General features: G+C 40.8%; 1 protein-coding gene across 11 annotated transcripts in view; it reads left to right on the top strand.

The window, feature by feature from the left end:
* The window catches only part of SGK2 (serum/glucocorticoid regulated kinase 2), a 65,346-nt gene extending 49,843 nt beyond the window's left edge, over nt 1-15,503 (top strand). For all 11 annotated transcript variants that reach the window (XM_070744789.1, XM_070744795.1, XM_070744788.1 and 8 more), the window contains 9 exons: nt 1,175-1,258; nt 4,024-4,155; nt 5,858-5,970; nt 6,911-6,947; nt 7,385-7,471; nt 9,466-9,561; nt 11,296-11,451; nt 13,166-13,255; nt 14,219-15,503. In XM_070744789.1, coding sequence (XP_070600890.1) covers nt 1,175-1,258; nt 4,024-4,155; nt 5,858-5,970; nt 6,911-6,947; nt 7,385-7,471; nt 9,466-9,561; nt 11,296-11,451; nt 13,166-13,255; nt 14,219-14,371 — 948 coding nt within the window. In that variant the 3' untranslated portion in view covers nt 14,372-15,503. The remainder of the gene's footprint in view (nt 1-1,174; nt 1,259-4,023; nt 4,156-5,857; nt 5,971-6,910; nt 6,948-7,384; nt 7,472-9,465; nt 9,562-11,295; nt 11,452-13,165; nt 13,256-14,218) is intronic.
* Nucleotides 15,504-18,047: the final 2,544 nt, after the last annotated feature.

The raw sequence follows: 18,047 nt of genomic DNA, 5'->3' as shown, positions 1-18,047 counted from the left end.
ACTCACAGTCCCCATGAGATAGGTCTTCAAAGCTCTATGAAAGACCAGGAAGGAGAGGGAAATATGTATCTCCAGAGGGAGTTCATTCCAGAGGGCCGGGGCCACCACAGAGAAGGCTCTTCCCCTAGGCACCACCAGAAGACATTGTCTGGCCAACGGGACCTGGAGAAGGCCAATTCTGTGGGACCTAACCAGCTGCTGGGATACATAAGGCAGAAGACGGTCCTGTACGTAATCTGGTCCTAAGCAATGTAGGGCTTTATAGGTCATAACCAGCACTTTGAATTGTGACCGGAGACCAATTGGCAACCAGGCAGTTCATGGAGTGTTGTTGAAATGTGGGCAGATCTTGGGAGCCCCACAATAGCTTGTGTGGCTCCATTTTGCACAATTTGCAGTCTCTGAACACTCTTCAAAGGCAGCCCCATGTAGAGAGCATTGCAGTAATCGAACCTCGAGGTAACAAGGGTGTGAGTGACTGTGCGAAATGACTCCGTGTGCAGATAGGACCACAACTGGTGCACAAAGTGTACTATTGGTTTGGCAAATATGCCTTGATTTGCAGTACAATGTTATTGGAGAAGACGCTTTGCAAAATTAGGTTAACAACACTTAATGCCTTTTTGTCAATGGTGTTACAGTCAGCTCTAGGGCTTTGATGCACTCCTGGGGTCGCGATAGATTGTATTGTTTAATCAAAGGAATCCAGACTTTCAGTGTTGATACTAATTCTGGACCAACTGAAGCTTCTTTATGGTCCTCCTCAAGGGCAGCCATATGTAGAATACATTGCAGAAGTCAAGCTGAACAGGGTGTGAAAGATTATCCGAAATAACTCCCAATCTAGGAAACAGTAGAGCTGGCACAGCTAGCATACCAGATGAAGGCTTTGGAATGATAGTTATAGTTCTGTATTAAAAGTCCTATTTCTTAAGTTCCATTTAGAAATGCCAGAGTATTTACAGTATTTTACTTTTTAAAATGAATATCTCAGTTTAGCCTGTCATATTGAAAGCAATAAGCATTTATAAATGGAATAGATTAGCCAATCAGAGGTTACTGCTATTTTTCTAAATTATAATCCCAAATATTTTCAATTAAGTATTAATTGGAGGTTTTTGTCTCCAATTTTTTGTTAGAGTGGAAGTTTCTTGATTTCTCATTTCTATTGCAGGTCCTTTTGTCCAAACACAAGTCTGATGGAAGATTCTATGCTATAAAGGTTTTGCAGAAAAAGTCCATCCTTAAGAAAAAAGAGGTAAGCTTGAAATATATCGTATTTTGTTTACACTGAGTACAGAATATTTTGCTATTTCTGCCTTTCTCTGTAGCAGTGGTTCTTAATCTGGGGGTCGGAACCCCTTTGGGGGTTGAACAACCATTTCACAGGGGTCGCCTAAGACCATGGGAAAAGACAAATTTCCCATGGTGTTAGGAACTAAAGCTTCTATTCTGGCACCTTGGAATATATTTTTACAATCCGACCAATCAGGCATTTACAGTGGAAGTGCCCCTCTGACCTTCCTGCCAATAATCTTAAAGCTTTGTTTGGCGAATTGGTGCTACACTTATGGTTGGAGGTCACCACAACATGAGGAACTGTATTAAGGGCTCGTGGCATTAGAAAAGTTGAGAACCACTGCCTATAGTCTCTCTCTCTCTCTCTCTCTCTCTCTCTCTCTCTCTCTCTCCATCTATAATAATAATAATAATAATAATAATAATAATAATTCATTAGATTTGTATGCCGCCCCTCTCCAAAGACTCGGGGCAGCTCACAACATAATATCAATACAATATAAATACAAATCTAATGTTAAAAAATTTAAAAAAACTAATTTAAAACACATAGTTATAAAAAAACTTATGTACTACACAATCATACACACTCAAACCGACTGAACATCTATCTATCTATTTATCTATCTATCTATCTATCTATCTATCTATCTATCTATCTATCTATCTATCTATCTATCTATCTTTCTTTTTATTTTGGCTTACTCCCAATAGACAAATGAAAGATATTGATTATATTTTAGCACGTGCAACAGTCATGTTAGTAGATGTATGCTTGCATGTGTATATTTCTATAAAGAATTAGCAGCAATATATGAGAATAGCTTCAAGGCTTTAGGAACTGTTTTATTCTTCTGTCTTCTGATCTTCTGTCTTCTGATCCAGTTATAAATTTGGTCTATCCATCAGGCCTATCATGCATAAGAAAACCTTTGAAATTGTTACTTGAATGATTCTTCATGCTCTCATGCTACCATCTAGTGATAGCACATTGCAAGCAACTCCCACCCACCCTAAAATAAATCTGCAGCCACCAAAAACCAGATTTTCCCATCACTTCCTCTTTAACCCTCCATATCAGAAAGGGTGGATTTTCCTGTATGCTTTTCTTCTGTTCTGTTTCTAAACCTCTGAGATAAAGTGATAACAACATGGAGGAAAAGTTAATTGCGCATTTTGAACCTTATAAATAGCTGGCAGATTGCGTACAGTACTTGGCTTGAGAGCCATGTCATTCACATACCTTTAGTGGATTCCTCTAATATAGTGTTCCCTTGATTTTCGCGGGTTCGAACTTCGTGAAAAGCCTACACCACGGTTTTTCAAAAATATTAATTAAAAAATACTTCATGGGTTTTTTCCCTATACCACGGTTTTCCCCCCTGATGACGTCATATGTCATAGCCAAACTTTTGTCTGCCTTTAATAAATATTTTTTTAATAAACTTTAATAAATAAACATGGTGAGTAATAATCTAAATGGTTGCTAATGGGAAATTGCAATTTAGGAGTTTAAAGTGTTACGGGAAGGCTTGTGATACTGTTCATAGCCAAAAATAGTGTATTTACTTCCGCATCTCTACTTTGCGGAAATTCGACTTTCGCGGGCGGTCTCGGAACACATCCCCCGTGGAAATCGAGCGAACACTGTATATTCAATTTATAGCAAAAAAAAAAAAGGCATAGAAGGAATACAGTGATCCCTTGAGTTTCGTGTCCTCGAGCATCGCGAAAGGGCTATATCGCGAGTTTTCAACCCGGAAGTAAACAACACCATTTGCGCATGCGTGCCCTTTTTTTTCTATGGCCACGCATGCGTAGATGGTGAAGTTTCCCCAGCTGGGAAGCAATAAGAGCAACGGGGTGGGCGGGGGAAGGCCAGGCGGCGCGCGCGCGGGGGCCGCTTCCCAGCTGGGAAGCAATAAGAACAACGGGGTGGGCGGGGGAAGGCCGGGCGGCGCGCGCGCGGGGGCCGCTTCCCAGCTGGGAAGCAATAAGAGCAACGGGGTGGGCGGGGGAAGGCCGGGCGGCGCGCGCGCGGGGGCCGCTTCCCAGCTGGGAAGCAATAAGAGCAACGGGGTGGGCGGGGGAAGGCCGGGCGGCGCGCGCGCGGGGGGCCGCTTCCCAGCTGGGAAGCAATAAGAGCAATGGGGTGGGCGGGGGAAGGCCGGGCGGCGCGTGCGCGGGGGCCGCTTCCCAGCTGGGAAGCAATAAGAGCAACGGGGTGGGCGGGGGAAGGCCGGGCGGCGCGCGTGCGGGGGCCGCTTCCCAGCTGGGAAGCAGCGAGAGCAACGGGGTGGGCGGGCGAAGGCCGGGCGGCGCGTGCGCGGACAAGCGGCAGCAGCGAGGCGGCGGGGAAACCCCAATCTTCGGCTCCTCGCTGCTGCGGTGGAAGTAAAAACACCATCTGCGCATGCGCAGATGGTGTTTTTACTTCCGCACCGCTACTTCGCGAAAAATCGATCGTCGCGTGGGGTCCTGGAACGGAACCCTTGCGATGATCAAGGGACCACTGTACTACATTAATTCTGTTTCTTCCTTTTTACAGTCTCTTTTTAAAAAACCCACTCTACTAAAGACATCGGAAAATAGCAAGAAAAACCTTGGAGTGATCCCTTGTTCAAATCTCCCCCACTTTCTGTAGTTCTTTTTGCTACATCTTTTTTAAAAAAAAAAAACTAACCTGCATATTTGCATTTTTTGTCCTTCTTGGGCTCTTGATAGCAAAACCATATAATGGCAGAACGCAATGTGCTCCTGAAGAATGTGAAACATCCTTTCCTCGTGGGGCTCCACTATTCTTTCCAAACCAAGGAGAAACTCTACTTCGTACTGGATTATGTAAATGGAGGAGAGGCAAGTACCTGCTGTCAGTGCTCTTTTTTCTTTCTTTTTTCTTTTTACGTAGCATCATTGGCAGATTTCATTTTCAATTTAAATTATATTGACATTTTCTACTTCACGCTTTTAAATGATTCAGTGCATAGCTGGATGATAACTGAATCAACCTCGGATGGAAGACTAAAACTGAAGGTAGTCCTTCTTGCAACCTTAACTGAGTCTGGAATTATGGTTGTAAGTTGTGATGGCCATAAAGCAGGTCACCAACTTTTCCATCCTTTTTTGTAGCAGTCGTAAAGTGAACATAGTGGCAATAAAGCAAACTCTGCAGTCATCAAATAAATGTGGTCATTACGTCACCCTATTGTTCACTATGGGGTGTTTTTGCCAAAAGCTGGAAATAAGGGTCAGTTTTCATTAAAAAATGTCACAAATCCTGGTCACATGACTGTGTGACACTGAAAATGGCCATAAATTGGTTGCCAAACAAACAGAATACAGTCACGTGACTGCAGATTGTATAAGTATCTTTGAAATTGAAAGAGTCTGTTATAACATTAAAAGGTCACCAAGCAATCAGTCATAAGTCAAGAACTAACCTTTATAAAATACTGGAACAGGTTCCTATGAAATTGTGTTCAAATTAGGCAATGATCTGGTTACATAACTTGGCTTGCATAAATAATATTTATCATTATCATTATTATTTACAAAGCAGTTTGGAGCAGTTTACAATGAAAAGAACAACTAAACTCATAATAAAGAATACATTAAAATGACAGCCATCAATGCAGAGTGGTTAAAGTGCTGGACCAGGAACTAGGCTCTAGTCTTCCCCGAGGTCTGTGATGACGAACCTATGGCACATGTGCCAGAGGTGGCACACAAAGCACTCTCTGTGGGCATGTGCGCTGTTGCCAGCTGATCTTCTGGTTTCCAGCATGCGCATGAGCATTAGCTAGCTGGTCTTTGCGCCAGAGCACCATAAACCTGAAGATCAACTGACTGGCATGCACCTGGTCTTCAGATTTCTGGTGCTCTAGCGCGCAGATGTTCCAATTTGGGCACTCAGTGCCAAAAAGGTAGCCATCACTGCCCTGGGTCATATCTGCTGGCATGTGAGTTCAGCTCAGCTCAGCTCTAACGTGTGTGCCCGCCAGCTGATTTTCGGCTCATCCAGAAGTTTTAGCAGCGCATTTTCAGCTTCTGGAGTATCTCTGGGGGGGGGGATGGAGGGGGCTCACCAGAGGTTGGGAAATAGGTCGTTTCGGGCCTTCAGAGGGCCTCAGGCGGGCAGCAGAGGCCATTTTCGCCATCCCCAGATATTGAGTTATGGGTGTGGGCACTCACACATGCACAATAGCACACACATACACACTTTCAACAGCCGAGGGAAAAAAGGTTTGCCATCACTTCCCTAGGTGAATAATGAGAGTAAAATCTATTCATTAAAAAGTGGGGAATATAATTCTTTCTTTCTTTCCAAGTAGGGATGCCTAAATGAAACTGCTAAAATTGTTTGAGCAGGGTGTATTATACTGGACCCAGATTGTTTGGGGCAATATGCTGACTCTGTAAACCAGTTAGAGAGGGCTGCAAAGCCCTATGAATCAGTATATAAGTCTAAGCGCTATTGTTATTTCTTGATTCTGTAAAATAAAAAGAGGGTTTATGAAACACTGTGCTCCTTTCCTAAGGTTTTTATCTCTATTTCTAGTTATTCTTCCACCTACAAAGGGAGCGCTGTTTCCGTGAACCTCGAGCTCGCTTCTATGCAGCAGAGATGACGAGTGCGGTTGGCTACCTTCACTCACTGAATATCATATACAGGTAAATTATGTTGGCATCAGAGCAGGTAGTTATCCTATTGATTGCTGCAAAACATATCAATATGTGAATTAACAGAATAGGTAGGTTTGGCTGCTTGTGAGCAAAATAAAATGGCGCTAGTTTCTCTGAGAATTTGGCATTCATTTAGACATTTATTTGTCCTAGGAAAGCCTCCAAGGCCTTCTGACAAATCTATTAAATGTTACTATACTGGATATCTAAGAGCATGCCACACAGAACCAGTTTAGTGCAGTGGTTAAGGCATCAGACCAGAACCTGGGAGATTGGGAGTTCTAATCCTGTTTTACACATTAAACCAACTTAGTGACCTTGGGATAGTGACTGTTTTAGTTCTAGGAAGACGGAAATGACAAACCACTTCTGAAATCTTGCCAAAAACTAGGGAGGGAGGGAGGGAGAGAGAGAGAGGGAGGGAGGGAGAGTGGGAGGGAGAGAGAGAGGGAGGGAGGGAGAGAGGGAGGGAGAGAGAGAGAAAGAGAGAGGGAGGGAGAGAGTGAGAAAGGGAGGGAGGGAGAGAGAGAAAATATGTCAAAGTGTGCTCCAATAGAGACTATAACTTTACCACAATATGGGCTTCTGATGAATTAAAATTATTCGTTGAAAATGATAATTTGGAACTTACTAATCATTTTAACAAAGTCTACTGCAGCTTAGTATCCCTCAGCTGATGTGATCATGTTGCATAGGAATTATGGGAACTGAAATATAGCACACTGAAAAAAATACATTAAGGATATGCTCAAGAAGTTTGAAAGCTAGACTGGCTGCATTAAGATTTCTTTGTTGTAGCACTGCATTTTGGATGGCTGAATTGGAATCTATATGTTGCTGCAAGAGATATGGATCTGTCTTCTGTCTGTCCCTGCCGTACCATATAAACATCAATTCCTTTCTCTCCCTTTTTTTTTCTTTTAAAAAGGGACCTGAAACCTGAAAATATTCTTTTGGATTCTCAGGTATGTTATTAGTGTTGGCATGTGGAGAAAATTACAGTTGTAATTTAAAATTGTCCCTTTTAAGAGAGACCAGGTTTAATAATGTCTAACAAATACCTCCTGTAGTTTCCAGTAGTTTATGATGATACATTTGCCTGCTGCGTCAAATGGGAGAGATGTATAATTAAGAGCATGCCAGTGTGAGAAATGATTTGTGAGATGTTGGCCCAGGCTTTCCCCAGTTACTGCTTCTGAGTTGCTGTGCAAGCGGCTAAGTTTTGTTTTGCTTGTAAATTTCTGCTCGGAACTTACAGTTGCCTGGGTTATGTTTGATAAAAATATTACTAAAAGAACAAAGGAAAATGTTACCAGTTCCAGATTAGAAAAATCTGTTTGTTTGTTTTTTGTCGTATTTTAAAATATACCAAGAAGACTGAAATTTCTCTCTAATCCTTCAGGGTCACATTGTTCTGACAGATTTTGGACTTTGCAAAGAAGGAATGGAGCAAGAAGAAACAACATCTACTTTTTGTGGCACACCAGAAGTATGATATAGTGTTTCTTAATTTGTTTTACTTTCAGGAACCTGTCCTACTTTTAAAAATTATGGAGGATCCCAAAAGAGCTTGTGTCTATGGGTTATATTTATTGATATTTATTCTATCAAAAATTGAAATGGATACATGTAGGATATTTATTTATTGAATCTATTTATTGAAGGAAAAGGGGGAAACATCGAAACATTTAAATATGTTAAAGGGTTAAATAAGGTCCAGGAGGGAAGTGTTTTTAATAGGAAAGTGAACACAAGAACAAGGGGACACAATCTGAAGTTAGTTGGGGGAAAGATCAAAAGCAACATGAGAAAATATTATTTTACTGAAAGAGTAGTAGATCCTTGGAACAAACTTCCAGCAGATGTGGTAGATAAATCCACAGTCACTTAATTTAAACATGCCTGGGATAAACATATATCCATCCTAAGATAAAATACAGAAAATAGTATAAGGGCAGACTAGATGGACCATGAGGTCTTTTTCTGCCGTCAGACTTCTATGTTTCTATGTTTCTATGAATCATGTAAATTAATACTGTGTTTCCCCAAAAGACAACCTACCCCCCAAATAAGCCCCAGCCTGAGTTTTTCCATGTACACCTAAATAAACTGTACCCCCCAAATAAGCCCTAGTGATGGGGATTTGGCATGGCCAGCATAGGAGGCAGTGAGCGTAAGTGGGCTGATGGTGTGTGGCAGTAGTTGGAACCTGCGTAGCACAGATGAGTTGAATCCCTGTGCAAGTAGCAGGCAGGAAGATGCACTTCGTGGGCTGTGCGAAAACCAAGCAGTGACTGGCTGGCTGCAGGGGGCTTGTCTTTGCATGGCAACATTGACAGTAGACAGAGGCAGATGCATGATACGGAATTGCTGTGTGGTCCACGGGCAGGGGTAGGCAGCAGGCAGGATGGGGTGGACCGCAGTTCCACTGGTGGAAATGAAGCTGCATGCGCAGCTCTAGCTGACCGGTGGCAGTCACTTCCTGGATTACCAGTCTCAGCTTGGCTCTCTTTCCCCCCCCTCCTCTTTTTCCCCTTGCAAAGCCCCCACTCCGCCCGCAACTGAGATGAAAGGGCATTGTGCAGCAATAATAACTTTGTGACTCTCCCTCGGCTTTCCGATATTTTTAAATCCCCCTCTCACGTCCTCCTCCTCCTCCTCCTTGGAGAGCAGCAGGGAGACCAGCACTGGCAGGAGTTGTGGGGGGGGGGGATCCTTTTCCTCCCCCATCTTTTCTCAACATCTGATTGGCACTTATTTGCCTAGCTACCCAGCCTGAGGCGGGGGGGGGGTGACTCAGAAAGTAGAGGGTCAGAAACGCGAATTGTCACCCCAGCAAGCGACACTTGAGGTTGTAAGTCGAGGACTTAACAGTTCACTTGAATGATGATGATCATTCAAGCCACTCCCACCTGGTCACATGGCCGGCAAGCCACACTTACAAAATAAGCCGCACCCACAGTGGCAGTAAAAATTTTGGCTGTCCATTACTGTCCACGGACAAGTTGAGAGGCAGTAGCCTGAAGCAGCAGCTGGCTGTAGGACCCTAACCCTTAACCAGGCTGATCACCTTTAAACCGTGTTTTCCCCAAAATAAGCTCTGGTGCTTATTTGGAGGCCAAAAAATAAGACTGGGTCTTATTTTCAGGGGGAAATGGTAGTATTCAAGCCATTAGATATTAACATTAATAAAAAGATATGAAAAACTCATACTTTTAACGAATAAAAAATAATGAGAAGAGAGGCATTGCTTTAAATGTTTGCAAATATTATCAAATTTTTATCTCACAGAACTCTGAGGGGAACCTTGGGGAGGGCCTTAAGAAATACTCATATAGATGAATCTTTACCACTTAAATACATACATTTTCTTACTACCAAAAAAAGAATAAATTTGGCTTTTGTGAAATTAATTGCAAACCTTTGTCTGGTGTTTTGTGTATATCATGATATATTGTTATTAAATTTCTACCTATTTCACAGTACTTGGCTCCAGAAGTTCTTAAAAAGCAGCCTTATGACCGAACTGTTGACTGGTGGTGCCTTGGATCTGTACTTTATGAAATGCTATTTGGCTTGGTAAGTTTTGCTTCTGAAGTGGAGGCTAAAATGACTTGGGCATAACTTTTCATCCTAATTCAATGATGGTGAACCTATGGCACGAGTGCCACACGTGGCACATTGAGTCATATCTACTGGCATGCGAACCATCACTCTAGTTCAGCTCCAACGTGCATGTGTGTGCCAACCAGCTGATTTTTGGCTCGTACAGAGATTCTGGAAGGGCATTTTGCTTCCAGAGAGCCTCCAGGGGGATGGAGGAGGGCGTTTCTACCCTCCCTCAGCTCCAGGGAAGCCTTTGGAGCCTGGGGAGGGCGAAACACAAGCCTACTGGGCCCACCAGAAGTTGGGAAACAGGCCATTTCCAGCCTGCAGAGGGCCTCCAGGGGGCAGGAAAGCTGTTTTCACCCTCCCTAGGCATTGAATTGTGGGTGTGGGAACTTGCACATGTGCAATAGCCCATGTGCACACTCTTTTGAAAAAAGTTCACCATCATTGTCCTAACGTATAAACAAAGCTGATTTCTTCGGATAAAGGGAGAAGAAATATCATCAGGTTTGGGAGGCAATGTCAAAGCCTTTCAGTCTACTTAATTAGAATGGCAATATTAGAAAATATATATGATGCTCAATTCCATAGCACACTATTTCTCAACCTTGGAAGTTTATTTATTTTATTTATTTATTCATTTGTCCAATACACAAATACACAGGAAGAAAAATAGACATGTAGTAATATATATAAGGGTAAAGTGAACTTAGAGGAGAGAATATATGAAAGAAAGAAAATATATATGATAAGTGAGAGAAAGGAAAGACAATTGGACAGGGGATGAAAGGCACACCAGTGCACTTATGTACGCCCCTTACTGGCCTCTTAGGAACCTGGAGAGGTCAATCGTGGAGAGTCTAAGGGAGAAATGTTTAAGATGTTTGGACTTCAACTTCTAGGATTCTCTAACCACCCTAGCTAGAGAATTCTGAGGGCTGAAGTCAACAATCTTCATGTTGTCAAGGTTGGGAAACACTGCCCTAGAGTGTTATTAGAATCCCATCTCATGCTGCTTATCCCTGTATGCCAGTATAATTATTCAAGTTTACCGTATTCCAGCACAGGTGAAATTTGGATAACAATGTCTTCAAATCATTTGCCAGGTGCTCAATTGATCGATTTTAAAGTGTGCCTGAGTTCTTGCATAGGTTAAGTATGTCAGCACATCAGCCATGCTGATGATTGTATGTTTGGAAGCCGGATTGACTCAGTTTATATGAATACAACTGAACTAATTATGGAGCACACATATTTAATCTTACCTTAGCTATTATTTAGTGCTATCAAACCTGAGCTATGAACATATAGCTTTTGCGCTTTTTTAGTAAATGTTTGCTCCCATCTAGTGGTTATCCTGCATTTTTCACCTACAATGAATAGAAAATAATTAGAATAGGACAGGACAGAATAGCATAGCAAATCATGGCATAGGACAGGACAGAATAGAATAGAATTTGGAAGGGACCTTCGAGGTCTTCTAGTCCAACCCCCTACTTAGGCAGGAAACCCTATATATCATTTCAAACAAATATGGTAGTCCAACCTTTGAATTGTTTATTCAGTCATTTATTTTAAACAAACCATAAAAGCATATATTTCTTCCATAAAACTTATAAAAGAAATATGATGAATTGCATTTTATCTAAACATGATACAAATTTACACTGTATGCTATTGACCTTTTCTTATTTTTACTATCAGCCTCCATTTTACAGCCGGGATATGTCACAGATGTATGAGAATATCCTGCACAAACCACTTCAGATTCAAGGAACCAAGACCATAGCAGCTTGTGATATCCTACAAGGACTTCTTCATAAAGATCAGAAGAAGAGACTTGGAGCCAAGACTGATTTTGTATGTGATAACTGCTTATTCTTGGAACTGCAGACATCTTGTCCTGCTAAAAACTCAATCCTACATGGCAATATTTAAAATCTGTAGCAGTGTGTGAGAGATTTCATAACTCTTTTCAATTTTTCTGTTATTTACTCTGCTACTCCTTTATCAAGGCATTCTCCACTAACTTCACTTTCATCCAGCACAGGGTTTTAAAAAACAAACTATAATTTCTGCATTTTGGAATGCTACAAATACTGTACAGGTTACTGCTTAATAAATATATAATAGAAACAATTTAAATAAATAGACAATTTGGAATTTAAGCAGTACAAGGAGTAGATTAGAATGGGTTATACTGTATATTCAGCAAGTTAATGGAAACTTTCATATTTTGCTATATCAGTTTTAAGGGTGGGTATATAGTATATAGAACAAGGAAAACTAATGGGAGTTTTCATTGCACACTTAATGTACTTCTGCATCTACATTTGTATATCAATTTACTTTTCAGCATAATTCTTTATGCCACTTCTTAAATTATTGTTAATAAGCCATTTGAGAGTTGTGCAAACAGTTAAATGTGTACTCAGAAAGTTGTGCCACTTTTAAAGTAAAGAAATTAAGGTGCTGTTAGAAAGTGAAGCTTATGAAATCTCCAAAGAATTCTGAGTTAGCTGAGGAGACTAATTCCAAGTGCTTGTATATGTTTGTTGAACTACAGCAGGGCTTCTCAAATAGCGGGGCGCACCCCTGGGGGGGGGCATGGAGCAATGCTAGGGAAGGCATGTATGACCCCGGGGAACATGCATGGTCCTTCTTGGTCGATTCCCCCAGATAGGGAATGTTTTCCTAGTTGCACTCTGCTACAGACACAAGGTAGGGTGTCCTGATTGCCTTAATTCCATCACCCAATTGTACATGGGAACATTAGGACAGGGATGGAAGGCACGTTGATGTGCTTTTGCATGCTCCTTACAGACCTCTTAGGAATAATAGTAGAGATTTGGGGAAGAAACCATAGAGCCAGGAGTTGATCACCCTGTTGCTGAAGTCATATTTTCTGCAATCGTGTTTGGAGCGCTTTACCTTAAGTTTGTATCTATTGCGTGCTCGCATATTGTTGCAGTTGAAGCTGAAGTAGTCCTTGACGGGTAGAACATTGGAGAATGTTTTGAACTTTCTACTCAGACTGAGAATTTTAGCTTTCCTGGACCTCTGCCAAAGCAAGGAACCAATTAGAATGATCCATTTTAGGAGCTTGATGAATCTGGGAGTTACCATGGGGATTTGAAGGGATTGAGGATTGGGAATTGACTGGGGGATTTCCCTGACAATTTGGAAGCACTGAGCCTTTGCTTCATACATCTTTGCAATACAGAGACAGAATATTTAATGAGAGGGTGCTTCTGTGGTTTCTCTAGTAATCTGGTTTTTTGATAACCTATAGGAGGAACACTGACAGCTTGCTGCCCTTATTGTTACTGAATAGGCTTGAGCACGAGTTCATATCAGGGTTTAATTGTGTACACATTTGGTACAATTAGCCTCTTGTATAACAATTATTTACAATTGTTTATCTTTACAATTGCCAAACATATTTTAGGAAACCATTTACAGTAAGTAAATTTAGATCAATGATTCATTAAAGCTAGGTATAAACACAAGCACAGTAGAGTTTTGGAAATCCTTCTGGCAAATTAGCAGCTCATCTTTATTTTACTTTTTACAGCTTGAAATAAAGAACCATATGTTCTTCGCTCCAATAAATTGGGACGATTTGTATAATAAGAAGATCACTCCTCCATTTAATCCTAATGTGGTAAGTGGTTTATTATGCTGTACGGCAGTGATGGAGAACCTATGGCAGGTGGTGGCAGGCGGTGCCATATCTGAGGGCACACAAGGTATTGCCATAAGGCAGCTCCAGCGTGCATGCGCATGCAGGCCAGCTGATTTTTGCTCTTCTTTTTAGCTTTTTTTGCTCTGCTCAGGCTTCAGAGAAGCCTCCTGAAGTTCATTTCCAAAGTTCTGGTTGGCCCGTTTGGCCATTTTTTGCCATCCCCTAGCTTCAGGAGGCTTTCCTAAACCCGGGGGAGAACAAAAAACAGCCCAACAGGCCTTCCATAAGTCTAGAGGCTTTAGTGAGGCCTTGGGTAATTGCTGTGGGCACAAGCATGCGCTATATCAGACCTGCCTACAGCCTTTTGGCAGCCAAGCCAAAAAAGGTTCTCCATCACTGCTTTAGGCAATCTTTGTGAAATTGTGAAGAAATATTAGAAAAAGCTAACCATTCTAGGTATTATGGATCTACATTTTATAATTTGTTATGGATTTTCCTGATGTGAAATATTGAGCCAATTCACATTTTGCATTGGGATATTGCAATTTGCCTTTTAAAGAAAAACTGGATATTGTTGCTGGGTAAAGGATGGCTTGGAGAAATCAGAGTTTACTCAGCTTGCCTATTAGAATGAATTAAAAATCTAATTATGCATAGTGCTAAATGTATGTTTCAGGAAAAAAAAGAGTACTTAATAGTAGAATAAAATAAATAGTACTCTTTTAATTCCTGCAAGATGCCCTGAGTCACTGTGACTTATACATTTTCTTAGTAAATAAATAGAACAAATAAATAGCTTCCTTTCCTCTATCCCAGAGGTCTTCAAACTTGGCAACTTTAAGACTTGTAGACTTGAACTCCCAGAATTCTCCAGCCAGCATAGCTGTATTGCTTTATTGTTGTTATTACCTGAAACTTTAAAAAAAAAATTTTTTTTTTAAGGCTGGGCCAGCTGATCTACGACATTTTGACCCAGAATTCACTCAGGAAACTGTTCCCAATTCCATCATCCAAACTCCTGATTTAGCTACCAGCAGTTCCAGTGCAGCAGATGCTTTCCTGGGTTTTTCTTATGCACCAAATGACGACGATTAAAGCATCTCATGTAAACAAGACTTGTGAAATTATTTAAGAGGAAGACATAGCCAATCTAATCTTCTAACTGGAAAAGAACCAAACTTTGCAACTTTGACATACAGAGACTTACAATGTGAATGTTCCTCTTCCTGAGCATTGCCAGCCATGAATAATTTTATTTATACAGGCATGAACAAATTTATTGACACATCCTTTTACCAAATGGATGAGCTCCTAAGAGAATGCAAGATGCTTAAGAGAGATTTATTGTATTCTAAATAACTAATTATTTTGTATTCACTTGTTTTAAGTTTAGGGCACCACCACCACCAATTCAAACTAGTTGAATGCATTTTCTTGCAACATTATTCTAGATTTTATAGTTTATGAGTTTTTGATTGCAATTTGCTTTTCATTGTGTAAGTTTTTGAAGAACTCTTTTGAGTTAGTCAGAATAGCTGCAACTACCTCTCCTTGACCCCAATCTGCATAGCTAGTCCTTCTACAGGTATAAAATTGGCATGGCATTTGTTTTCTTTCTTCTCAAATCAGTTGACATCTCCAAGCTTTTTGTCAGGTTTTAGTATTTAGTATTCCTTTTCTAGTTTTGAATGCACTGCAACAAAATGTGATCGGTGGAAACATCAAGCCATACAGTTTACTACTGGATTCCAAATCTTGTTGCTCTAGCCTGGAAATATTCATAAATGTTTATGTATATTTTAATAATCTTGCTTATTTGTTCCTGTTTATTTGAAAATTAAACTTTGATAACAACTACCTCTTAATAGCACAGATCCAAAAGAAGCAATGGATTTATTTTTAAGAACCCATAAAGAAAAACAAACTACCTAAACAAATATGTTAAGCTCAAAACTAAATTAATATGTAAAATTAAGACTCCATGTAGAATTTTATGGACACAATATATAATTTTTTTCGCAACAACATGTACATTGCTTCAAACACAGGCATAGTTGACCAGCTGATTATTATGAATAAAAAAGGGAACGTTACAATTTCCATCCAATGCTGTTATGCCATTATAATATGTAGTCTCATTTTTTTTAGATTTAGAAAAAATGATCTATGTCATGTTGTTTTCAGTCACTCTGTACCACATTAAATAAATTTGAGTTATGCATTCTTATTTCATCTTTTAAGACTGTAGTTTACTCCATCAGATATTTGGAGAGCGAGTAGTACAGTGATACCTCATCTTACAAACGCCTCGTCATACAAACCTTTTGAGATACAAACCTGGGGTTTAAGATTTTTTTGCCTCTTCTTACAAACTATTTTCACCTTACAAACCCACCGCCGCCACTGGGATGCCCCGCCTCCGGGCTTCCGTTGCCACCAAAGCGCCTGTTTTTGCACTGCTGGGATTCCCTTGAGGCTCCCTTCCATGGGAAATCCCACCTCCGGACTTCCGTGTTTTTGTTATGCTGCAGGGGAATCCCGGCAGGGAAATCCCAGCAGCACAAAAACGGGCACTTTGCTGGCAATGGAAGTCCGGAGGTGGGGTTTCCCAGCAAGGGGAGCCTCAGTGAAATCGCAGCATCGTAAAAACACAGAAGTCCAGAGATGGGGTTTCCCATGGAGGGGAGCCTCAGGGGAATCCCAGCAGCGCAAAAACGGGCGCTTCAGCTGGCAAAAGGGTTGAGTTTTGGGCTTGCACGCATTAATCGCTTTTCCATTGATTCCTATGGGAAACATTGTTTCGTCTTACAAACCTTTCATCTTAAGAACCTCGTCCCAGAACCAATTAAGTTTGTAAGACAAGGTATCCCCGTATGGGGATTTTGTTTAGACTGAAGTCTTCAAAAACGCACAATGACTGGATTCAGACTTTAGAGTTTACAAATCAGCATGATTAAATTCAATTGCCAAATACAGCCATTCAAATTCTAATTTAGTGAAAAGAATGAACCAAGCTTACATCTGTGTGTGTGTGTGTGTGTGTGAGAGAGAGAGAGAGAGAGAACGAAAGAAAAAAAGTGGAGGGGAAAGATACGTGACTCTGGGAGGGAATAATGAAAAAGGAGATAAGTTTTAAACAATGAAATACAGAAAGTGAAGATAATCTAATACAGAAGCTATCTGCTGGGTATGACACGGTCAATCTTCCATTAGTGTATTTGATGAACACATAGAATAAATCTTGGTCTTTACTTAACCCTTAAAAATACCATTCAACATAGAGAAATGCCTCCGCTTTTTTCTTTTCTTTTGACATCAAGGCACTGACAGAAGCGCCTGATTAGTTTACATCAGGGGTAAGTTCCTCCCGCTTTGGACCAGTTCGCCCAAACTGGTAATGACACTGGTTATGTCACAATGATATCAGCAAACAGACTCGTCAGTGCTGGTCTGTGGGCGCCCCTATCTTTTTTTGACTCATTTTTTTCTTATTTGTTTCCTTCTGAGCATGTGTAAAAGCCGAGTTCTGGCACTGTGCATGCGCTTGCCATTTTTTTTCAGTTTTGCAGAAGCGAAAACCCGCACCGAAACACGGGTGCACCTGCATCTCAGCGTGCAATTCTGCTACCTGCACAGGTGCAGTAGCAGAATTGTGCTGGACTCCGCTAGCACTCAGAGCCATGGGGCGAGCGCACATCACCGTTCCACCTTAGTAGCCCAACACTGTATATAAGTGACAGGGTACACAAATGACAAAGCAAATAGCAGATAAGCCAAACATTGTTGTCCTTTTCAATGGTAACTGGAATCAATATTTTTCTGATCTGAAAATTTCACAAGATCAGATTATATATGTTTTGAGAACAGCCAGGGAAAGGACTTGCAATTCTGTAACCTGACCTAAAAAACTCACCTGCCTTGGTTCACAAGTTAATGAAATCGTTCCTTAGTGCAAAGTGCTTACAGCTTCCACCATGCACAAACCATCCTTAATGTTGGTTTGAATGTAGCCAATTCATTCAACTAAGGTTGGTTGTGTGAATGATGCAAATATTATTATTATTATTATTATTATTATTATTATTATTATTATTATTATTATTATTATTATTATATTTTTATGCCGCCCCTCTCCGTGGACTCCGTGGACAATAAATCATGGTTAAGCAGTCATTTATATACATCCACTTTAAGGTAGCAAAAGCATACAGGCAATGATTGCTACTATCAGTGTAGAGAGCATCAGTTTGGTCTAGTGCAGAGGTCTCCAACCTTGGCCTCTTTAAGAGTTGTGGACTTCAACTCCCAGAATTCCACAACTCTTAAAGTGGCCAAGATTGGAGGCCCTTGGGTCTAGTGGTTAAGGCATCAGACCAGGAAACTCTAAATGTTATTTCCAGCCTTAGGCATGAAAGCTGGCTGGGTGACTTTGAGTCAGTCACTTTCTTTCAGCTCAACCCACCTCACGAGGTTGTTGTGGGAAAAACAGAAGGAAGAAAGAATATTAAATATGTTCTCCCCTGGAATTACTTGCAAAATAATAATTTATTTATTATTTTAAATAAATATGGAGTGATAGCATGCTGGAATCAGGCCAGTACAGTATTTTACAGCTCGTTATGGAAAATTTTTTTCTTGGAAAGCGTTAAATAGCTATTAGATTTGCAAGCAAATAAACCAGGAGGATTAATAGAAATTCTAAATTCTAATGAATATTCTTAAATTGCTGCTTATTCGCGCTAAAGGCGGGGACGGGGAAAACATTTCCCTC

This window comes from Erythrolamprus reginae, chromosome 3 (assembly GCF_031021105.1).
Source record: "Erythrolamprus reginae isolate rEryReg1 chromosome 3, rEryReg1.hap1, whole genome shotgun sequence".
In the NCBI taxonomy this organism is placed as follows: domain Eukaryota; kingdom Metazoa; phylum Chordata; class Lepidosauria; order Squamata; family Dipsadidae; genus Erythrolamprus; species Erythrolamprus reginae.
Note: the sequence above shows the minus strand (reverse complement) of the source record. Positions and strands in the feature narration are given on the sequence as shown.